We start from the raw sequence: 25,230 nt of genomic DNA, 5'->3' as shown, positions 1-25,230 counted from the left end.
AAATCATAGTACCTTCTTTAGTGGAACGTGTACCATTTAAAAAACGTGATCAATTTATTTATAAATATCACTTTTAAATATTAACCTTTATAATAAATGTGACATATACATAAAATGAATGTAGAATATTCTAAAATAATCCCACTCTCAGAAAAATGCATTTTTGCATTACAATCAGCTAAAGTAAATTGGTCAGGAGTTACACTCAAGTGTACCTGATATTTTTCTAATATTTCTATCTCACAAAAATAGTACAAAATCTGGAAATCTTTTCTTTATATTTCTCATTGCCAATTTATTTCATATTTTCACCACTAAATATTATTTACAGTAATCGACCAGTAATACTATATCTGCAATCCTCCCCTATTTCTAAAAGAAGAATCATTTTCTCATTGTCCAAATTTAACAGACTTGTTTATATTTCATATTTCCACCACTAAATACTTTTTACAGTAATCAACGACAAAGATATCGACGAAGTACTACATCTGCAATCCTCCCCTATTTCTAAAAGAAGACTTTTCTTTTCATTGTCTAAATTTAATAGATACACTACCGGCCAGAAGTTTCGAATCACCGAGCATTACAATTTACACAAAAATTTCCAGAAAAAAGTCAGCGACTTTGAGAATTTTTTTATCATTCGAATCAATTGATACGAGATTAATTGATAAAAGTAGAATTGAGATAAACTTGAAATCTATAAAAAATTAGCAGCAGATTTAATATCGATGAAAAGTGGGAGGTGATTCCAAACTTTTGGCCGGTAGTGTACATCTGAAAATCAGCAAATACTTTTTTTTATACTTCTCACTCCTAGTTTATTTCATATTTTCACCGTTAAATATTGTTCACATTAATTAACAGCAAAGAAATCAGCGAAGTACTACATACGCAATCCTCCCCCATTCCTATAAGAAGACTCTTCCTCTCGTTGTCCAAACCCAACACGCCGAACCGTACAAAAAGAAAAAGAAACGAAACGAACCAATTTTGTTCGTCGAACGGTTGCCCACGGAATCGTTATTGTACGGTTCCGCGCGTGCTGCCTTTTTCTGTCCCGGTGAATGGTAACGACGCCGATGACAGTGCGCGCTTGGCTCCACCATGCTTAATCTCAGAGGAGGTTCGCCGCTTTACGCGTTTACCCCACACCGAGTCTTAAAATAATATTCCCGACTTTTTTGGCCGGGAGCACACGCACGTAACGCACGCGCCAAAACAGACGACAACTCTCGCGCTCTTGCCACGTGCGACACACGCGTGCCCTTTTAAATTCCAGCCCTCTTCGAGGCCGCGATTTTCTACCAAATAATTACACGCTCACTCTTTCACATTACCCCAACCCCCGCTCGACTCGCTCGCAATACCATCGCCGATCCAACAAATGCCTCGGTCCGCCTTCCAAACATCACTTGCCGCTGCACCGCGAGTTTATTTTAAATTGCTCGCTAGTTTTAATTAACTTTAGTAGTCAGTTAGGTCTGGGTTCGGTTCGGTTCGATTTAACCGGGTTTGTGAAACTGGCGCATTGATTGCTCATCGAGATTCGTCTACTCTTCTTTAACAGGGTACCAGGTCGAGGATGAGGTTCCTGACTTCCAAGAGCTTGGCTCCGACATCGAACAACAGTTTCTCGAATTGAGCAGCTTGGACGACGCGGTTTTCATCGACGGTTGAAGAATATCAGAAGAAGAAGAAGGAGGAGACTTCACGTGGCTAGGGGCCACACTTCCAAAGACTTGTTTCCACTTTTTTGTACTCGGTTTTATACGCTGACTCGTTTACTCGATAGATATATTTTTGTACATAGACACTTGTATATATTAATCATTAAATACATGGTTTTTTGATTATCAAACTTGGCTCCAGTTTCTTGCACGTTTTCGAGAATTTATACCTCTTGTACAGTTCCAGTACGATTTTTATAGGAATTTTTACATATTTTCTGTACAATTTTTATGTTGTAAAAACGCGCAGTTTATCAACTGCAGATAATACACTTTTATTGCATCTATTTGTGATTTCTTCAACTTTTTTTCAATTGCAGGTAATAAATTTAGGATTTCTTCTCTATGATTTGAAGCTTCAGTTTTTTCCCAGTTTTAATCAATTTTGTTACATCTTTTTTTACTGAAGAATGTTAAGAAACTTTGTGGAAAGTCAGTATTTGTATATTCGTTTCTGACACATTTATGAAAAATGGTGTTTGTACAGAATTATTGTTAATATTGAAGATACGAGTATCAGGAAATTTCTGTTCCAGTGATCTGCTACCAAAAGTGTGCTTATCTCGTTGCACCTATTTACACTCTTCTTTTGTATTACAGATTTGGAGATTCAATTTCTCCAGTTGAAATTCATTATTGACATTTTGTGATCCTCAGATCCCCTTTTTTCAACACATTTCAGAAAAATGGTATTTACATAGAATTCTTGTTAATCAGGAAATTTCTCTTCCAGTACTACTAAAACCGTGCTTATCAAGGGTGGACATTTTATTTATTCATCATACAATTCATATAAAAAGGACGAACACTTCCTCTCCAGTCGACCGTTCAAATTACAACAATTTGTCTCTTCTAAATGTTACTACATGGAAAAATATCACTACCACTTCTAATCTTCCAACAATAAAACACACTCTTAAATCGTGCTTCTTCAATTACAGCACGTCCTTAACTAACAGAAGACTCACCGTAGCAGTGCTTCGCATAAGGCACAACCAAAAATAATACATAAATCATTCCGGATATTTTGCAAATCCTTCTTTCGTCTTTTTTCTTCCTCGATGAATCTTGTCGCTAACCTACTATAGTGGCCTCTTACACGGATTATAGCGATGACACGCTGCAGCAAGCTTTGTATAAAAAGCAGTGTGACCCACTACAGAGATCTTTTAGTGGCGAAAGGGTTAAGCAACCGTTTATTTTCAAGCTCTACTGCACAGCGACGGCTTCGCTCCCTCCGCCAGATAGTCGCAAATTAGTTTAGGGAAATCGCTGAACGCCTTGTTTTGGATCTCGTTCGAGTTCACCTGGAATAGACGAGAGAAAGAGTCAGAAGAAGAAGACAGAAGAGATGATTGAAAAGATGATTCACTGGTAATTGGGTTTTTCTTTTCTTTTCTTTTCTTTTCGTATGGTAGAGATGTGTTTGGATTACTCACTCCGTTGATCGTGAACGTTGGGACGAAAGAAAGAGGCGGGTTCAGGGCCGATGTTCTTTCGCCATTTGCAACCAACAGCTCTTTGGACAGAGGACCCTCGATGCACTTGTTGATGCTCTCTTTCGCCTTCTCGCTTAGTCCTGCCTTCTTCGCGCACTGGAAATTTCATTTCACCGTGTTATCTCGGGGAGATGATCGAAACTCAGCGTTTCGTTCAGATCGAAATTAATATACTTTAGTGATTAATACTTTCGCCGCGGCAAATTTTGGTACACAAGGCGAGTGGCAGATTAAGATGTCCCACAACGGCTGTGAAATTTTCTTTTTTCGTTGTGTCGTGTTGAAATTTGTTTTAGCGAATTAACGTGGAAGAGTGTAGAGATTAAATTGAGGCCTGAATTAATATGGAAGGCTGCAATAGCACAATGCGAACAAATTTTCAAAGCGCCTATAGTGAAAGAGTTCAAATTCGTGGGAATTATTTTTATACTAGGGTAAATCTGTTTATAAATTTTTTGAAATACCTGTTAGATTACAAGATCGCTATTATACTTCTGTATTAAACGGTATTTACTATTTACTAATTAAACTCATGTACAATATTGCATTATCAAAATATTTTTCATAATTTTATTGCACGATTTATGAATACCCGACAACTCTGAAAGAAATGCAATTTTTTAATTGTATTTAAGTACAAAGCACCTCGGTTAGACGATTATTGAACATTATTATTGTATCGTTTAATACACTACACCATGAGCAAAACCCACTCTGTTTTATTCAATTAATCGATTGAATTGTACCTTTGAAAAAGTACTCCATCACTCCCAGATATACTCTATGTAGGGTGTGAAGAAAAAGGATCTCGAAGTGATAATTCCCAAATTTGATGAAACTTGGATACGTGGTAGGTCTTGGAAAAATATTCGACACGTATTTCTATGAAATTGTTCGTTTCAATTTCTTCTGTTGATTTACTTAATTTTTATTTAAACAAGACTTGAACGAAGCTGTGATACGTATTACGAATGTGCAAAGGGTTAAAGATGTGTTCGAAATGTTCATCTAATTTTGGTATAAAATTTGTTATAAACTTATGGAAAAATATTGTACATACGCTTGATTATAATATTGCTGCAGTAAGTATAGCAAGTAGGTATATTTCTAGAACGAAAAATGTGATCCTGTTATCTGAACTGTGTGCCTCGTTCGTCAACAAACTTGTCACTTGTCACTCCTATTGTCAATACTTTTATCTCGTTGTCCGGCATGTGCAAAGACAAAAATCGCCTTACCATCAAAAACGCAAATATACACTCAATTACATAAAAAGCTTCTTATCTCGCTGTTCGATCGATCAGATATTCCGATAAGAAGCAAACAGAAGAAAGGACGAGAGAGGAAAGGGAAGGAAGAAAACTGAAGTGCAATGCGATCGACAATGGATCGACAGGTAAGAAGATAGGAGTGAATGGGTTAAGTTAGCTTAGAAAATTGAAAAAGAAAAGAAAGAAGAAAACAAAAGAAGTATAGAAAACAGTATACCGATAAGTGAAATAATAACAAAAGAAACAAGTTAAGGAAAAAAGAAATGAAACGAACGAGTGAATGCATTAAGTTAGCTTAGAAAACTGAAGAGAAGAAGGAAGAAGGAAAGTACAACGGGGCGATAAAGAATCACTAAATATGCCAATAATAATAAAAGAAATAAGTTAGAAAAAAATTAAAAGAATGAAAAATGAGACCAATGGATCAAGTTACCTTTTTAAAGTTACATTAAATATATACCAAATCCAAATTTCTCCACTGCGAGGCTGAAATAAAGAAGCACACACATACTTCCACCTCTGTTTCACCATAAAGTGAACAGGATACCATTCTTAATCGAAAAAATCGATTACAGAGCCACTTAAAATTCCCGTGAATTTTCTCCATCTATAATTCATACAAACGGCCGGGCAATCGGGTATCCGGTACCGCGGGAAACGAAATTTGCCGGTTGAGAGAAAACGGAAATTATCCAGGCAGAATGGTAATTATATCAGAGTGGGATGTCAAGTTGTTCGGTTTACATTAAAGAAACAAGATAAATGGCTACCTGTGGAACGGATGACGATGGATAACGCGAGGTCATTGCACAACCGACCAGGGACACGGTGAGTTGTTGAACCTTTTCAGCCTGTTCCTCTTTCTGAATCGCGTGAATACCACACGCTTGGGCCATGTTTCCATCACACTCGGAGGAACCGTGCTGACACGAGAACTGCCACTGACCGGTTCCAGGGTTCTGCGTGTGCTGCGAGCAGAGAATCGGTTACCAACGCACGCGATCAGAGGATATTGAAAAATTTCAGTTTCCAAAAAGAAGGAAATTCAAAATTTTTCTTTTGAAATTAAAAAGAAGTGTTAGAGTTATGCTGGCATTTTTCATATTTCTGTCGACTGTTGATTGATATTAGAAATTCAAGTTGTCGGACAATGTGGGAATTAAAGGCAAGAATAGGTGAATTACAAAAGTAAGTTGGAGTTATGTTGGGCTGTTTCATATTCGTATTAACTTTTAATTAACATTGCAAACTCAAGTTGTCGAACAGTTTGGGGATTAACTATTGGGGGCTAATCTGAATATTCAGATTGCAGATTATGTCAAGGTAAAGACATCATCGATCATTGCTGCGAAATTATTGCAAATGATAATGTTAGAATGATTACTAGTTTAGAAAAAAATATAAAAAAGGTTAAGGAAAGATGAATTTTTTTAAAATTATTTTTCATTTTAATGTAAATGTATACTCAACTCGGTGTTACGTGACGATTTTTCGAACGAGGTATTGTACAATAACAGGAAACCGCAGGAAGATCGCTTTGTCTCACGAAGGAAACGTTTTATCGCGATTCGACAACGATTTCTTCTGGTTTTTTTTCGGAGAAACGTGTACTCTTCAGCAAACACCGATTACGAAATGTACGTCACAAGAAGATTTTTCCATTATTCACATACACATCGCGAAAATATTTTCATTGTTTGAAAAAGTGTATCGATAGAGGAAAAATTCTTGCGTAAACTTTTCAAAATCTAAAGCGAACAAAAAAAATTAAATCACTGCTACTCCAAGAAGTTAAAATAATTGACAATTCTTAGCAATAGTAAATGTTTACTTGCAATCAAAAATTAAAATTAAAATTAAAATTTAATTTGTTTTTATTAAAATTTCCGAAAATTTTAGTTTCAAATTTTGATCGCATTTCTAAATGTTCCGATTTTATACGTAAAACGCGTGAATTGGGAACTTTTGAAGTGCAACAAGTGTAACGAAATCCTTTCTTAACAAACGATAAATATTTGTGCTTTTCATTTGTTAAAATTTTTGAAATTACGAATTTCTTCAAGTTTAACATTTTTGTTGTACCTCTAAATATTCAGAAAATAAGAACAACCAGATTTTACATGCAAAACGCATCGTTTGCGACTTTTGCAGTAAACCATACTCCATTAGTAAGTATAATAAATTTAATAAAACGTTTCGATGCAAAACATGACTTACCGACGCTTTTCCATAAGGAATGAAAGTAATATTCATGTAATCCTTCAGTTGATCGTACGAAGGCAACAGTTTCTCCTTGATCCATAGCATACTATCGCGGCATAGTGATTCATAGTAAACTCCTACGTTTACCACGTTATTCGATGCTTCGTTACCAGCCACCTGTACAATTATCAAAGAATTGCTCATCATCGTGTGCCCATTTCAAAATACAAGCATCTAATTACTACTCCTCGTATATTGATCATCGTTTCATCTAAAAATTACTGTAAATTTCGAAAGTTTTTTTACTATTAAAAGAATACTGTTCGAAAATCTTGTCACGATCTTTCTAATTACAACCTTCTTAACAATTATATGTTTTGCAATAACATGTCTTACACATGTTTCAAAAATTTTCGAAAAATTCTGAAAATTTTCAATAACTTTATGATTAATTTTAGAATAGAATTTTAAGAAATTTTCCGTTTAGTTTCTATCTCAACGTCCAATCTATCAATCTCAACGTCAATCTCTGCAACTAATTAATTATTTCGTGTAACTTGATTATCTTAACGAACTTCTAACGATTATCTTTCCGGTATCTTTCGATTTCTTCAGCAACTCTCGGGACAAAGAACACCATCGTGCATAACTGATAAACAGGTTTCAATGTTTCACGATACTCGAGAGAAGAAAAAGCGCTTGAAAACCGGATTCACTACTGTTTTGATAGCCTCTTCGGCTTGGTGTACCAAAAATAAGCATTTATCAGAGTCTCGAATTAAAATTAGAGAAAAAAAAACAAACTTCTTCAACTTCGCTATTACAAACGAGAAAAAGAGGGAGAGCAAGAATATCGAAGCAGAAAAGGTTGTCTAACATTTTTTGTTTTCATAATTATTTGAATCGTTCGAATGTTCAAAGAAATTATTTGAAGTTATTCAAAAATACAATTTATTTAATATCTCAGTTTCGAGAATTTTTAACGAAAGGTACATGTTGAAAAATAAATCTGTGTGAGAACACAAAGAGAAATTTAGCCTTAGGAAGAGAAAAAGAACTGGTATCACAAAGAAGAAAGTTTCCACTTTTCGCTTTGCGCAAGTGTCATTAGAAGGTAATGGCTAACTTGTCGTTAGTAGTGATCGTTAACAAACGATTGACAAACGCGTTAAATTTCCTAAAACATGGGGTCGAACGTAACATATGTTACTCATAACAATATTATTAAAACATTAAATAACTGCTTAAATACTACCATCTTTCGAAAAAGAACGAATTTCAATAATTTCTAAACACTTAACAACACATAAAATCGTACACAATAAAATATAAAAGTATCAAAAGTATATTTACCACAGCAAAAAAAAATAAATAAAATTTATAAGTGTTCTATCCTTAAAAAAAAAAACAGGTAATTTTTTAAATTAAAAACAACGTGTCGAAAATTAATTCTTACTAAGCGAACTAAATTTACCAACGAAAAGCTTCCAAAAGAAAAAGAAAATTAATTTTACAATTTCTACTTTATCTACTGAGTGAAGTGATCCAACAGAACCAAATTTTTTCAAAAGACAGAAACTGTAAACAAATCGGTGGTAGCCTGGAAAAAGGAACAGACGATAAATGACAATTTCATTGAACGTCTCTGTTAGTTGTGTGCCAGCATTTAACCTATTAGAAACGAAGAGAAAGAAAGTCCTCACTCACCAGGGCACCATGGCTGAGGAAGGCAACGAGTATGGCTGCGAGCGAGCAGCTCGAAGTGAACAGGTAGCACCGCATGGTCTTTCTGGCCCGCTGATAAACCGGCCACCAGCCTTTAAACCAGCTTTGCCTATAGCACCGATGCCGCGGAGGGGGACTTTGAAAATGTAGAAGGGGGCACGAGAGAAAGAGAACGAGAGTGACAGCGGAGGAGGAGAGAGAGAGAGATGAATAATCGATAAATACTCTCGGTGGCATTTGAAACGTTCCTTTACCCGAGGTTTTGCCCATGCATGATTTTCACACCAAATATACACCTTCGTGATAACTAAGTACACAAGGAGGACTTACTCAAGGAGGCTCTGCAAAATTTTCAGGTTGAAAAAGTAAGAAGAAACGAAAAATGAAACGTTCCTTTACTCGAGGAATGCGCAGCGTGGGATCGAATTAATAGAGCTAACTGCAAAGAATCGACGGTTTTGATTCAGCATTGACATTTGCAAATTGCAAACACACACTTGGGAACACTTTAGGCAATATTATCTGTCGTATGAACGTTATCTTGTACGAGTAGGTACTTGGTTCATAGATCACGAGCATTTGAATTTTTGTCGCCGTATACAGTATATAGTAAATTACTTAAAGTGTAATTAAAAATATGCCCAAAGGAATCAAGGCTGTAATTGCAGGAAAAGGTAGCGCTACCAAACACTAACTTCTATTTTTTATAGCTGCATAAGCTAAGTTTCACTTTCTATGCGAATACTTAATGGACAATTGTGAATTAAAAATTATTCACAGTAGAAACCTCGATATTGTAATTTTATTTCTACGCAAAAAGACGCACTCTGATAATTCGATCATCCACTGTACTGCACATCGCGCCGTTTTTACTTCGATCGAGAGGGCTCGTCCTTTCTATCTGCTAGGTTCACAAGGAGGAAAAGTACGAGGCAGGCTTGATCGATGGTCCCTCTCCTCTTCGCCTTTCCCCCCGCGGGTAATCTGCTTTGTCTCGACGGGGGACACAATGGGAACCCGAGAAAGTCGAGTTAACGTTTATGACTGAAAACTTCCAAGACTCTTTATCCGCGGACGGTGATAGAGTTTAGGAACGATCTTCCAAGGAAATTTGTTCGGATAAGTTGGAAGCCTCGAGGAATCTTAAGGATAAACGATGTTCGACGAGTTTTCTTATCGAAACAGACGAGTTTGTGTCAAGTGTCGATTGTAATTGTTTCGAATTTTCGATCGTTGCTGTATAATGCTAACGCGTGAAATTTTACTACGAAATTGCGTAATTTTTTTATTGCTATTAGTGTTGGAGGCAACATAACTGAAAAATTGCCTAAAAAGTGATTGAAAATAATTTTCAATAACAGCGAATTCGTTTCTTTTCTTCTCCTTTTGATACTAGCGACAAAAGAATTTGGAATGCACGAACGGAGTAGCTTGTATATTTAATAAGGTAATTCCTTTTCCGACGAAAGAAACAAAAGTTCATTGTTCGAAGATTTAAAGCTTTCGCTCCTTCGGCCTCGATAACACGTTATAATTTCGAGAATTTCTAAAGGTCACAATAGAGCTACGCCTAGTTTAAATAGAGATACACCATACTTCAGTTATAAAATAGAGGACTATATACATTAGTTTAACGTTCTAGGAATTTTTATATCGTTCCTATAGCTTTGTTCGTTGTATATAAAAGAGTTAATTTGTATAGATATCAAAAAGAAGATATCAGTTCAGTTGAAATTGATCGATTTCTTCGTTAATTTTAAGTGGTCTTCTTAAACAAATCGATCTGCATCGTCATGCAATATTTCTAAGTTATATTCGAATCCAGAATTGCATCATATCTCAAACATTCACGGTATTGTTATCAAATCTTTCTTATCGGTACGTATTTGAACTCAAGTAAACTATTATGGTGAAAAAGGTTGATAATTACACAGAAATAGAATGTCTTGTTATTTTAACTGTTGCGTAGATAACGTAATAGTTGTTATAATTAGAGGTAGTTCTAGAAGTACACTTCAAAATTTCAGAAGAATCGGTTTGCGTTTAAAAAAAAAAGCTTAGTTTCGTTAAAATAAGAAAAATTTTCAATCGAGTAAAATTTTACGAAAAGCTGAATACTCGGTGTACGTATTATTCGAGAAAAACGTAAGACGTAACGTTCAGAAATAGACTGAAAAAAGAAACAGAAAACATTTATTTAGTTGCAACATGAATGGATAGAATATTGTGCGTTGCCAAGAAAATAACTTTAAGTAATCTAACGTAGTAAGCGTGGAACGCAAAAGGTTTCTACGACTTTCTCGCTGAAAACAAGTGTGTTGGGTCACAAATTGTAGGGTGTCAGGCGAGCGGCTTGATAAATTGGCCGGAATAAAATTTCAATGCACAATCAGCTGTGGTATAATCGAACAACCGATTGCATCCATCCAAAATTATCATAATTAGAATATAGTGTTAATTAAATAAACAAGTTCCTTGATAAATACATCATATATTACTTCACTTTCACCACTAGAAGGTACAATGTACGAATATGTGTGGACATTAATTGACATTATCATAAATGCTGTTAATAATTGCAGACATTTTGAACAAGAAAAAGAGTAAATGAACCATGTTCGAATTTTTTTTCTGATGTACTATCCAAAAAAAAAGTAACAATTCAAGATATAAACAGAGAGTAATAGTATTAACTGTTTACACTCATAGATATGTATTTATCTGATCTGATATTGGATTAAAAAACATTTTAAATTTATTGCAATTAGTTCAAACAATGAAACAATAAAGATAATTCTGCTGTCAAAAACAAATCTCTTCAGTTACATTAACAGAGTTGATACCTTTTGACATTGTGTAGAAAGACAATTACAATGATGAAAATCAATATTTCATTTCATTTCTAAGATGCAGGAGCGGGAGATTTAATCTATGTCTTATTTACTACTAATGTTTATATGTCTATCTGCTGTACAGAACAATCTTAAATAATACAGAATTAAGGGTCAACGCCTTGTTGAAATTTCAATTGTTTTTTATATTTTGTTATTTCCTTTAGCAAATCTTCAGCTCTAGTCCTAAAGCTTTTAGCCAATTCTGCATTTTGCTGCACACCGTCACCTTTCTTATGCATTAAGGATACATTGGCACAGGCATAAGGATTTCCAAATTCACATGCTTTCAATGATAATACATATGCCTCCTTCAAATTCTTTTCAACATATCCATCTATGCCTGACAAGTAAAGTCCTGATAAATAAAAGCAACCTTTCTCTTGATTAAGATCACAAGCCTTTTTTAGGAAATGCATTCCCAAAGAAATTTCAGTCTCCCTGGATAGATCAACTTCTTCTGCACTTATTGCTAAAGCACCAGCATGAAGACAACCTCTTGGATCATCAAGATCACAGCCTTTTCGCATATATTTAAATGCTTCTACGGTATTTTTCTTGCATCCTCTACCTATAAATATACAATTTGCAATTGCATAAAAACTAAATATCGATTTCATTCAATTTTAATTTAATTACACACACTTTACATAATATATCGCACAATATATCACAAGCGAAGAAGAGCAATTCGCAAATAATAAAATTTAACAGTAAAAATTGTTTTTAATGGCTATTTTATTGAACTGTGATATTTCAAATTTCGCGGTACGACATCTATATGTATACGCCTATATATGCGCCATCTATACTCACCTACTGCCCTGAAATCTCCGTATTTTGTGCAACTTTTACCGAAATTACGTTTATCACAATTTTCCTTATATATGATTGCCGCCTTTTTTTCATCGTTTGTAATAGATTCCGTATAATCGCCCAGCAAATGACAAACTATTAGAAAATACGAAATATTTAAAATATAAGGTTAGAATCATTAGAGAATTTAATACATACCCTCAGGTTTTTTCTCGCTACGACAACCGAATATGTATTCGGTATGCAGGTTTTTTAGGTATTCTTTAACCTCATTATCATTTTTCAAATTATATCCAGTCATATTAAACGAATATTCTCAAGTAATCAAAGAACATCGAAATTATAAAGTACAAATTGAACACATGGTGTCTACTGCGAGAAGTAGTGAACGACGAAAATGTGTGCGCGCGCATCCTATGATTTTTCGAATGAGCGCAAGTCGACAACGAAGGTGTCTGTAAATTCGCAACATTGAAACCTGCGTGTCAGTTCAGGTGTGCTTGTCATGCGGTGTACAATACGTTTCAAATTATTTTTACGCGGCACATGAGGACGTGCAACTTCGCGATCAAAGGATAATTCATATGCCGAAAAAGAAAATACACGTTTCATTGAAGTGAGTAATAAGAACCAAAACTTGGATCGCATCAGTGTTTATTATAAAAATTTTGCTGAATTATTTGTTTATAATTGTCTACAAGTTAATTTTTTTTCATTATTCACATTTTGCATAAAATTTATTTAGATTGCTTATTGCAATGTTTAAATTATTTGATTTTTTAAGGTTATCGAGTTATATTGTTTTATGATAATCGAATCGAAAATTCTTCTTTTGAATTAAAAAATCTCGTGGCCGCATTTGAAGAAATCTTTCTCTATTATTTTATAAAAAAAAAGTCATGTAACAACGTTCGATATTTGTCAGAATGTAAAATTTTACGTAACCTACACGTATTATGTTCAATATAATATAATCCTTGGTAAATGAAAAGATAAATTTAGAGCTCTTACATTTGCAATCTCTGTAAAATTGATCGTTATAGAAGGGAATGTTGTGCAATTTTACAAATGGAAGAATTTTTCAAAATTTGTTCGATCAGCAGTTATAGATGTAACTACAGCCAATCTGAGTTTTCCTTGTACTAGGTCAAATTGCAGAGTTTACTCGGTTAGAGGGTCGTCTTCTTATCTACCCTCCGTGATCGGAATTCATCTACATATCAAGCGCGGACGTAGAATACATGGAATGAATTGTACGCGCGTTTAACTTATGTCCAGCTACTTCATTCTTCGCGTACTCGTGATATGTGCTATACAAATTGTTGTTTTCGCGCCTACTATGTAACGTAACTTTTTTGTCACGTGCACATCAGCGACATCTGTGTATGAATACTGTGTATATACCCCATTAACCGCCTGCACTCGGCCTATTTCTGTTCACTGCTTATACAGTTTGATTGATATTCTGATTCACGTAGGGGTTCACAATGTTTGTGGGTATTCAATCTACAGGTGTTTTCTGTACAAAAACTTGTTAAATAAAACATTTACGGAGAAATTTGGATTCATTTAGGTTAACTCTATGAATTCGTGAAAGATATTGTACTTTTAAATTATTTATTGTTCTATCTACACACCTACATTAACTCTAATATATAACTATGTTTATTTATATGCATTTATCTGTAAAATTTATGTATTTGTATTAATGAATGTATAAAATATCGTATTTGTAGCTTATTCATTATTTACTGTATTTGTATCAATAAATAATATGAATATTGACAAATAAATTGATTAGTGATCGATCGATACTGTACCTACAAAAACCACAAGCACAATATATTTTACCCTTCTGCATCCTGAATCATACATTATATGTATATGCACTGTACCTAGTTTTATCCTCTCTATAATTAGTATCATCCTATCACGCTTTATCTCACACTGTAATTATACATTTTAAAACGTTACACATGTGCTCAATGAAAGTGAGATCATAAATTAAAGCATTGAACGCCGTCACCGATTGATGTAATCGTCATACGTCATTTGTGAATTGATATTCAAAAATTTTCTTTACAATCTTTCATTAAAGCTATACGATGATAAACCTTTGTAGCCACCTGCTCAATAGTGATTGCTGTATTGGTCAAAAGTAACCTGCAACTGCCGAGTATTACAGACAAATTGTTTAAATGTACTACAATGAAAGAAGCAATTGCAAATTGACATCGAACGATGTTCGAGATACTTATCTCACTCAAACTGTTGTTTTGACGATCATATATGCACTTTGACACTTGGCGCGATTTTACGACCTCACTATGCATCGTTCCCACAAACTGTACTTTCTTGTTACTATAGCTCTTATACGTTCCGTATTCTTAACCTATGAAACACAATACATACCACGTTTTCTCGTATGTTTGAACAATCCATTGTAAACTTTAATTATCAGTCATTCTTACCCCATTATGCAATCTCGGAAAACACATTCAACTGCGATTCCGCCGATGTTGGTCACATACACAGAGACGTGTGTACAGCTGGACACACTATAATTCGGGGTGATTCAACGCGTAACTGGGTTCAAGGGCAACTCATACATTCCACCGACACATGAATAGAATGCTTAACGAGCAAAAAGGAGCGTGCTCTTGAAAAGCACAATATCGAGTGGTGTCGCTGGCGTCAGAAATTGCATGAATTATGTATGTATAAGAAAGGAGAAAAACAGGAGAAAATCGATCGAATTGTAGAAACTTATAAAAATGATATTTACATCGTTAACGTGATAGGTATTGATATAATTGTGTATTTAGTTTCTTTTTTCATATTTGTTTTTCTTATGGCTTTTGATGTATTAATACACTCGATTCTTTTCAGCACTTTCTCCTTTCTCTATTGATCGGGAATATTTTAACCTTTCGACTATTATTTTTACGTAAGCTTTACGAGTCTCGTTGCGAGAACGAGAAAGATTAATTTGCAGAGAGTGTAGTGGAAACATTTGTCTTTCTCGTTTCGTTTTAATAGCTGCTGACGACTAATGAGTGAAATTATACGACGAGTCTCGAGATAATTGTGGGTTTGTAAAGACTGCGAACTTGGAGAAGATGTACTATATTAATTACAGAGAATAAATAGTGGAAAAAAATGAATTAACAGTTGAAGATTTTTATTTTTAAAGAATTCTACACTTTTTCTTGTTACCTGCTAATGCTAAAATAAACGTATTAATATTAATTCGATACCGGTTATTTCTCCGTTTTTATCATACTTCGTTATTTACGTTTTATTAATATAAATTGAACGCTAAACAGGCAAACCTGTAATTATAAGTGCGATAATATCCAGTTTTCAGACTTCAGTTACGACAATAATTTTACTGAATAATTAACTCAAGCTTTCTACGAATTTCAATTTTCAGCTACAGTGTAATAGTAACACTAATAAATACCAAATACTCTAAACAATAAGTAGTAAAAAATAATTATTAAATAAATGTCGCATAAATTTAGAACAATTCTAAACTTGATCTTCTAATAACCATCAAAACAACTCTTACTCACATAATTCTCAAAAATACTTGAAAGTAAGATTCCTACAAAGTTTCCTACTTTGCAATTTTCCAAAATACTTGTAATCTTCAAAAATACATAAAACTAAAATTAAACTTTCCCATTTTTCTTTATATTCATAAATGCTTGAAACTAAAATTAAACTTTCTCAAATTTTATAATTTTCAAAAATGCTTGAAACTACAGTTAAACTTTTCCACTTCTCACATCTAAAAACTCAACCTACAATTATCCAACAAACATCAAACCCTTCATTTGATCATTTTCCTCTCACAATGATCTCTCAATCAACACCGACATCCACCTGTAATAAACTCATACATATAACTCAAGTCCCAACTACATCTAAAAACCTAAACTAGCTTTCTTTAATTCTAGATGAGCGAGTCCGTGAAAGTGGCCGTAAGATGTCGGCCAATGAACCCCAAGGAACGGCAACAGGGATGCAGGGTATGTTCTCTATCCAAGAGATGAGGGACACCTAACGGAACCATGTGCACGGGATTATCAAGGCTTCTTCTCATCCATCGTCATATGCACCTGCACAGATCGCCTGGTCGGCGTGCATCTAGCGCACTTCCGCTTCGGTTTCTCGTTTTGTTTATCCGTCTAAAGTATGTGGAAAACTCGTCATCGCTCTATCGAGCGCGTTGTAACCTAGCGACCATATCAAAACACGCGACTGGCATGCATCGGCATTGCAATTTCCCTGTTGGACGATTTTTCACGGAATGCTACCCTGTGAGCCTTCATTTTTAACCTATCTCCATTCAACGAATTCGTTGGTCCACTTAAAGATGATTAATCCACTTTATTAAACAGGTGTGAATAGGTGGATTCTTAAAAATTTTATTTATTTTGATTTTGATCTTTGTTTTAAAATTTTTGGAATAGTTTAGAGTTGAGAGGGATTTTTTGAAAATTTTTTTGGATTGGTTTTAGTGATTTAATACGACCTTGAAGAATTCGAATGACTGGAACGCTACAAGAGGCTCGTTTGAGCGGTTGAATTTTTCAGCGAGTTGGAAGGGTCCGTCTTTAGTTCCATAGTAGCTCTGTACACGATTGAGTATTTCATGAGACGCTTTTCCAGAGCGATTTCAGATTTCATTCTGCCTCAATGGGGGAAGTTTATAAACGGTGTCTTGATATTTTATAAAACGAGATTGAAGTCCCTTACTTTGTACTTTGTTCAATAGTAGGGGATTATAGACGATGCTATTAGATCTGTCGGGAAGTTGTACCTTTTTTTATGGCCTTCATTTAACTTATGCTACAATGTGCTTACTTTCTTCTCTATCTTTATGGTAATTTATCAATTTCTTTTGCGTAAAAATCTTTCGTTCTTTTCACTGAAATACTTTCCAATAATTTTCCATAGTTTTCAATGAAAAAATTAAATTTTCGATGGTCGTCCAAAACGAAGTTCATCTTCAACGCTTAAATCCTCAGTTTTATTAACCCTTTGCACTCTGAACACATTTTTGCAGTGACACTTTTGAGAAGAAAAAGTTTTATTTTAAATTTATCGACTTTTGTCTCTTTTGTTAATTTACTTCATTTCGATATATAAATAAAACTTGAATGGAGTTATGGTGCATATGAAATAACACCAGTGGAGTGCAAAGGGTTGAACTTTGCAAACCATCTCTGCACTGTTCCAACATATACAGTGTTGTCTGAAAAGATACACAAGTTTTCTTATCCACTGACATGTTTACTGTTAAACATTCAACGATAAACTGTACGACTGGCAGCCATACGCAGATTACTTTTTCCGTCTTCAGATCCGGATAATAAAAGTGAAATAAATCGGGAACTCAAAAGAAAGATTTGAAACAGTGTTAAAGGTCAGGATAAACATGACTTGAAAAAAATTGCGAAACTTTTCGAAAGACCTCGCATAATAATAATAATATGAGATAATTTCGTTTTCATCCAACAGCTATTTCAAATTACTCACCTTTTCTAATTCATTCATTTGTACTTATTATTTTCATTATTGACTAAACAAGTTTCCCTAAGGTCATCGACATTTTATTGCGTTTTTTTTTTCCATTACTTTTGACATTGTTCAAAGTCATTTCATGGGTATGACGTCATAGGTCGTTGAACTCATTTTAACATTGGGTGCAACGTAGCATTATAAAAAATAGATGTAAGTATGCAGAAAAGTGTCGATGATCCTGCAATGATCTTCACGATGATCCTGCGAAGTTATAAATCAGATAAATGATATAAACTCTTCTTAGTAATTCTTTTTTTTTTTCTTTTAATAGCAGTGAAAATAATTGATACGTTCCCAGTATATACACATTCTTTAAAATACACCAATATGTTCCATAAATGATACTTTATTCTCTCATTTTATCACTCACAAATTTTAATTTTCATTTAAAAAAAAATTCGATCAGTCCAAAAAATTTGTCCAAACACTAAACGAAAAAATTCGACAATTCGCGTGAAAAATAAAAGAGGGAACGCTATTATTATCTATTCATTCATCCTCTATCAACCCTTTCTTTCTTTCCTCCATTCAGCCTGCTAACACGATTCTCGAACGAGAGAGAAATGCAAAGTGAATTTCAAGAAACACCGAAACAATTACATACATCGCATTTGTATCAAACGAACGTGTTTCGTGTTTCTACGTTTTGCACAACCGCTTTACATACATACTTACCGTGAGTCATGGAAACGCATCCACGCGAAAGTCACATCCACAAAGAGTACACGTGTGTCACGCGCGCGTCACTGTGTCAACCACGTGTGTCGTCATGCACGGACGTAAAGAGGAAGGAAAGAGAGAGAGAGAGGGAAAAAAAGAACGAAATGTATAAAAGTGGTGGCACGACTCTGTGCCTCTCCATCGATTTGGCATATATCCCTGGTTCCATCGATAAGAAGCACGGGGAGAACCTAACGTACAAACGTATGTTAAGTAGATGTGTGCAACGTCGTCGTCGGTTCGATACCGCTATCTATGCACCGTGTATGCACTGATCAGCTTGGCGTGCCTACGTTGCCTGTTGAATATATTATGGAATGGTAAATTTAATGACGACTCGACGTACACGATGCTCCGTGTTACGTATATATAGTCATGGGGAACGTTGACGGACGGAACGGTGGAAGAGGAAAAAGTGTTTAAGTTTTAAACGCTTGGAAGATGGGATGTGTACTGAAGACGTTTGCTTTGAATTTTGGTTTCAGGAATGTAGGGTTTAGTGGGAGAGTTGAGATACGGAAGTGTAGGGATATGAGAATATTGAGATGTAGAAGTGTGGAGAATTGTGGGATGGTGATACGGATATGTGGGAATATAGAAGTACGAAAATATAGAAATGTAGAAATATGGAAGTGTATAAATATGGAAGTGTAGAAATGTAGAAATATGGAAATTTAGAAATAGAGAAATATATAAATATGGAAATGTAGAAATACGGAAATGTAGAAATATGGAAATATAGAAATGCATAAGTATAGAAGTATGGAAATGTAGAAATACGGAAATGCAGAACTTAAAAAGAAAGATAAGATCAATAAGAAACTAGAAAAATTCTGATCCACTTAATAAAGACAATATATTCCTGACAAATATCACAGGCCATCGGTGTTCCACTTATCAAATAGACAAAAACGGAATTTAATTTCTGCGCAAAAAGAACGAAGTTACAATTCAGTTTTATTGCTATTTCCACGAAATTGAATCGATATGAGTACGAACTATTACTGGACTCTGATGTCGCAAGTAATGGACACGTTTCGCTAATACGTTCAACATGGTTGGAATGTTCTCTGGACAGCCTTTCTCCGAGAGTAATCGATCGACTAGTTTCGTAAAAAGGAAAACAAAAATAATAATAGCGTTAAGTTTAGCAAGGAACACGTTTTAATCGTTCACGCGAATTATTTTTAATTTATGAATCTTCTATGACTCGTCAAATTTATGAAAAATGAAAGCCCTCGACTGCAGAATGCTTTTATAAAAACAATGAATATTCATATTTCAGTATTGTACAAGTAAATGTAAAAATGTAAAAAATTCTGAATTTTAATGGATGAAACGACACTGCAATGACAGGTAGTATTTAAAGATAACACGAACAAGATATATCTGGCAATTTATACATTTTCTACACTGCAAATAATAATTAGGATTAAGTTAATTATTCCTTTCGTGCTGACGACTGTCATTTTCACGTTAGGCGTGTCTATTCTGTTTACTCTTTTCCATTTGAAGAATATTCTCCATCGAGTTTATAGAGCTCTTCGGCTTACAAAAGTCTATTCCTAACAGAAGCACGAACACTTAAGAATATTTACCTTATTTTAAGGCTCACTCTCGAGAGTGCACAAACAGAAAAAGTATTTACGTCACAGAAGCTTATGCCTACTACAAATTCTCGTAGACCGTAAATTATATTCCTAAAATTTCTATTTTTCGAGGAGAATTTTTTCTTCGTACCCTTCAACGAGAATATTTTTTTTCAATCCTCCAAATATGTTACGAGTCTACTTAACACCTCGCACTATGAGAATTTTACTCTTAATTCATGAATTTTCCACGTCTCTACTATATAATATTATACGTTCAACAATGCGTCAATTCACTTCTTTTAGCATTTTTAATTTATTCATATTTAATAATTCTAAACTCGTCAAACTCACAAGATTCACCTTGCATTCTTAAGTTCTATCGTTTCTCATTCTTCTCTCCGGATTATATGTAACAAAATGAATTCTAATCATTATCTCAATAAAAATAAACACAACTGAAACAGTAAAAACTGGATCGAGAAAGCAAAAGGATATTGCTAATGATCTCTCTTACTCTCTCACTCGATAAATCGAAACCTCTGTAACTCAAAGATTTTTCCTTTCCCACGAGGTTCGAGTTATCGAGGTTCCTATACTTCCAAACGCACCAAAATCTTACCAATCTCCCCTCACTCACCTTAATCTCCGCAGAACGTAGTGTCGATCGACTTTCCGTCGAAATGCTGCACTCTGGAGTGTCCATCAGCGGGCACCGGAAATGGCAAGGTGTACCAATTCGACGCTACGTTTGGCCCCGAAGCAACCACAGAATCCGTCTACGAGAACGTCGGTTCTGTAATCGTGGAAGCAGTCTTGGACGGCTACAACGGGACAGTCTTTGCCTACGGTCAAACAGGCTGTGGAAAATCTCACACGATGAAAGGATTCATCGAGCGCACGTTGGACCACATTTTCGAGGCTACGTCGACGGCTAGCGCGGAAATGAGATACCTGGCCTTGCTCAGCTACCTGGAGATCTACAACGAACGACTAAGAGACCTGCTGCAAGACGGTATGAGCGATCTTCTGACGTTAAAAGAGGATCCGAATAGAGGAACTTACGTGGCCGGTGGCCTGAGAGAGGTCACGGTGAAAGATGCTGCGGAGTGTGCTCGATTGGTCGAGCAAGGTGATAGAAGGAGAGCTGCTGCAGCTACCAAGATGAACGCAGCTAGTTCTAGGAGTCACGCGGTGTTAACTCTGTCCTTGGAGACGTTGGCGATTAACGACGACAGTAAAACTGAGAATACGGTGAAGAGGGGAAGGCTTCATTTGGTGGACCTTGCTGGATCGGAGAGGCAGGCGAGAACTGGAGCGACTGGAGATCGACTGAAAGAGGCGGCTAGTATTAATTTGAGCCTTTCCGCGCTGGGGAATGTGATTAGCGCCTTGGCTGCTGGCCAAGGGAGACATGTGCCATACAGGTGAGTCGATAATTGGGGGGAAAGTCTGGAGAGACTGTGCAGGGGGCGTTGGAAAAGATTAGACTTTTGCATTAGCTTTGTAACAGGTGTGACGGTAAAATGTGACGATTTTTAAGCAGCTGTTATGGGATACTTGAGTTAGATTTGAAAAATAGTTGTATAATGTAATTTATTAATTATTCGATTATTTTTTGAACATTAAACTAATGACTGACACTGTGATATTCTCAGTAAAAAAATGGGAAAATGATAAAAAGAATCGTATAATTAATAGTAGTGTTTTGTTTCAGTTTAATTTTCGCTCTTTGAGAATTATCACACTTTACTGCCGCATCCGGTATAAAAAGATGCTTTGTTATCAAGTGTCTCACTTGATTTTTCTAATCGTTTTGCAATTGAAAAATCATGACAGAATCGTTATGACAAGTTTCACAAACTTCATCGAATTTAATTATTAATTGCAGAATTATAAGATGTCCCTTTAATAATTTTTCAAATATTAGAAATTTAAATATCCCTTTAAATTTCCAGAGAGAGCAAGCTAAGCTAAGACTAGATTCTTAAAGGTTGCTGTTATCAAGTACCTCGATCAATTTTTCAAAATCCCTCTGTGACAGAAAAATCACGACAATCGTTACCAGCTTAATTCGACTTACTCGAATTATATACATCCCTTCAAACTTCCTTAAACATTAAAAATTCTTCTGTAAGTCAAAGAAAATAACGATCAGCTCAACGACACACAAATTTCACCGAATTCAGCAATTAATAATTATCAAATATCCCTTGAAATTCACAGAATTCAGCAAATAACAATTATTAAATATCCCTCGAAATTTCCAGAGACAGCAAGCTGACCAGGCTGCTAAGGGACAGTTTAGGCGGCAACGCGAGGACCCTGATGATAGCTTGCGTAAGTCCAAGCGACGCGGATGGCGAAGAAACTCTGAGTACCTTGCGATACGCAGCCAGAGCTCGATGTATCAAAAACAAGCCTGTGATCAACGAGGACCCGAAAGATGCTCTGCTGAGACAATACCAACTAGAACTGCAACGTCTGAAGAAGTTGCTCGAGTCGGGTGATCAATCGATCTTAAAAGAACTTTCCGTGAGAGAAGAAAGCGACGACGAGGAAAGCGACAGGCGGACAAAATACGCCGAAGAGGTTGAAAGACTGAAGAGGGAATGTGAACACTCGAATCTATCGGCTCAGAAGCTTCGAGAGGAGTTAGAGTCTCTGAAGATTCAACACGAAGCTGGTGCAATTGGTAACATAGACGCGAAACCAGTTCCTCAGCAGCCGATGGACGAGCAGGACTTGGAGCGCGAGGAGAGACGAAGAAAGAAACGAGAGGCGGCCATGCAAGAGGTACTGAAGAGATTGGAGAAGCTGACTATCGGTGGAGAAGAGCAAGGGAACACGGAGTTGAGGAGGAGACGAGACAAGAGGAGGAAGAAACTGGAGGCTCTTGCTTCAGCTTTGGAGGCCAGCGCTCAAGAGGGCAACGGAAGTGTCTTCCAGGTTTACGGCCAGCTTAGGTTAGTGATTAAACGCAATTTTACGAGTGTCAGGTGAAAAAGTGGGGATAAATTAGATAAGTTCTGCTGGTTTTCTCCAGCTGTATTTATGCTGGACTTTCGAATTCCCAATTGATTTCACTTTTATTACTCTCGTTTGAAGTGTAAAGGTAATCTAAGTCTGTGATAAAATCACCGATCTTATCCATCGGCTGTGTTATTTATATTTATTTATTTTTTGGTGGATAAAATCAGTGCAAAGGTGATTTTACGTCGACAAAGTTAACTTTTCTTCTCAAAATCAGCGATTTTATCCATCAACAATGCTATTTGTATTTATTTTTTTCAGTCACTACTACACAATTTATATTATTTTTTTTAATTGATAAAGTCAGTGTCTGGGTGATTTTTCATTAATTAAAAAATCTGGTTTTCTCGGTGTTCCACATTTTACCACTAAAGAAAAGAAATGATAACTTGTCTAAAAAGTCTATTACAACACAGGTCGACGGAAGACGCTCTAAAGCGAATGGCGAAGCGAGTGAAGCAGCTCGAAGCGGAAGCAGCCGATCTCCAAGCATCCTGGGACGCGGAGAGACGCGATCTTCTGCGTAGAGAATTGCTTACATCTCAGATATGCGACGCGATGGTCCCTCATCTTCGACCTGGATGTCCGTTACGCGATGTCGTTGCTGCTAGAACTGCAGCAACGTGGTGCGAGGAATTGAATCGTTGGAGGTTACCGGATGTGTCACCGCACATTCCTCTTCCGCCACCGTCACTGGTGCTCAAAGACAATACACAGTATAACATAATGCCTTCCAAACCTGATCTTAACAATAATAGCAATAGCAAAAATAACGAAGATGAGATTGGTAACGAGGCTGATAACGAAGAAAGCAGCGAGCACGAGGAGACTAAGAAACCGGACATTGTCGATACCTATTTCCGGAGGAGCAGGATCGATAAGTTGCTCGCTCACGTTAGAGAAGCGAAAACTTTTGGTAAGTGGGTGTGTGTGGTACGATGGTTGATGTGATTGTAGAAGATGATTAGGGATATTTTGATTCGGTGAATGGGAAATAGCTTTCTGCAGAGGAAAAAGGGAAATTTGTTAAAGTGCGTGTTGTGACGTTTGGAATTTGGAAGGTTTGGAACTTTGAAAATCTGAAATTTTGAAGTTTTCAAATTTTTAATTGTTGAAATTTTGATATTTTCAAATTTTTAAACATTGATATTTCAGAGCGTTACAAATTATTAATTTTGAAATTCTGAAATCTTTAATTTTGAAAGATTAAAATTTAGACATTCGGAAATTTTGATAGTTCGAGACTTAAAAATTCAGAAACTCTAGAATTTCCAACCATCACACTGGAAATTCAACATTAGAAATGCAAAAATTACTTCTCGACACCACGAAATAATCCCAAACAGTATCAAACAGAACAGACAAATGAAACGTATCGTAATCACATTACAGAGCCAGCCAGTCGACTCAGCAAGTCTGGCGGTTCCGAGGACACGATACCGCTCGGTGGCAATCATCTTCAGCTGAACGCTTTAAATCTGCAAATCAGTGCTCCTGTGATCGGCGATGCGGACAGTTACAGGCCTAGCCAACGTCTACCAACATCTACCCTTGCTCGACCAGGTTGGATGTTGGACGAAAGCTCGCTCAACAAAAGTTCCTTCCTTAATCAAACTGTAAAGAAAAATCCTCCCCGAATTCTGGAAGCGTTACCTTCGTACCCGCAGGGTACAAACGGTGCCATCAAATTTGGAAGCAAGTCCATTTCGGAGAGAATATCCGACAAGCTATCGTCAAGGTTCATTGAGAACGAAGTTACTGACAATCATCCCACGTTAGTTGGCCATGCTCGTTCCCCTACGTATTGAGGTTGAAGGTACAAAGGCGATGACAATCGAGGGCAGGGGACGAAGAAAATATCAGTGGGAGATGTTGCTTAGGTAGTTAATAGTTGGTTTAGGATCAGTTGATTGCTGATGGCCAAAAAATTGTATCACTTGACTAATGTGTTACTTGCTTCTACTGTGATGTCATCTATTATACTTTCTTCCCTTTGTTTTTATTTCATTGTAAGGATTGTTTAAAATTTACTGTTATTAGGTTCCTCAATTAATTCGGTGCCACTAAATTTAGCCCTTTCGAAGGACTACTTTAAATTCCCAATTTTAGGATTTTCTAAGTTTCTAATTTGTCTAGCTTTCAATCTAATTCTCCGATTT

General features: G+C 35.8%; 3 protein-coding genes across 3 annotated transcripts in view; 2 read left to right on the top strand and 1 right to left on the bottom strand.

Moving 5' to 3' along the window:
- The window catches only part of LOC108572716 (zinc finger protein 175-like), an 8,881-nt gene extending 7,196 nt beyond the window's left edge, over positions 1-1,685 (top strand). Inside the window, exon 5 of the mRNA XM_017934992.1 lies at positions 1,574-1,685. Within this exon, the coding sequence (XP_017790481.1) occupies positions 1,574-1,683 (110 nt within the window). The 3' untranslated portion in view covers positions 1,684-1,685. The remainder of the gene's footprint in view (positions 1-1,573) is intronic.
- A 1,121-nt stretch (positions 1,686-2,806) lies between these two features.
- Positions 2,807-12,499, bottom strand: LOC108572647. The gene is made up of 8 exons (XM_017934907.1): positions 12,336-12,499; positions 12,138-12,272; positions 11,432-11,892; positions 8,413-8,502; positions 6,721-6,882; positions 5,274-5,471; positions 3,173-3,328; positions 2,807-3,040 (listed from the first exon to the last, which is right to left on the bottom strand). The coding sequence occupies exons 1-8, from the start codon at positions 12,436-12,438 to the stop codon at positions 2,936-2,938; spliced, it is 1,410 nt and encodes a 469-aa protein (XP_017790396.1). The 5' UTR covers positions 12,439-12,499; the 3' UTR covers positions 2,807-2,935.
- A 54-nt stretch (positions 12,500-12,553) lies between these two features.
- Positions 12,554-24,879, top strand: LOC108572646 (osmotic avoidance abnormal protein 3-like). The gene is given in 6 exon segments (XM_017934906.1): positions 12,554-12,631; positions 16,100-16,171; positions 20,693-21,465; positions 22,309-23,004; positions 23,488-23,987; positions 24,464-24,879. Coding segments are annotated over 6 exon segments (2,535 nt in total).
- The last annotated feature ends 351 nt before the right edge of the window (positions 24,880-25,230 follow it).

This window comes from Habropoda laboriosa, unplaced genomic scaffold (genome assembly GCF_001263275.1).
Source record: "Habropoda laboriosa isolate 0110345459 unplaced genomic scaffold, ASM126327v1 scaffold22, whole genome shotgun sequence".
In the NCBI taxonomy this organism is placed as follows: Eukaryota; Metazoa; Arthropoda; class Insecta; order Hymenoptera; family Apidae; genus Habropoda; species Habropoda laboriosa.
Note: the sequence above shows the minus strand (reverse complement) of the source record. Positions and strands in the feature narration are given on the sequence as shown.

Bases quoted from the DNA above. Each gene is read 5' to 3' on its own strand.
- LOC108572647 (XM_017934907.1), bottom strand. From the start codon at position 12,438: ATGACTGGATATAATTTGAAAAATGATAATGAGGTTAAAGAATACCTA. The intron at 12,273-12,335 runs GTATGTATTAAA...ATTTTCTAATAG, and splicing joins TAGCGAGAAAAAACCTGAGG to TTTGTCATTTGCTGGGCGAT. The intron at 3,329-5,273 runs GTAGCCATTTAT...TGAAATTTCCAG, and splicing joins CATCGTCATCCGTTCCACAG to TGCGCGAAGAAGGCAGGACT.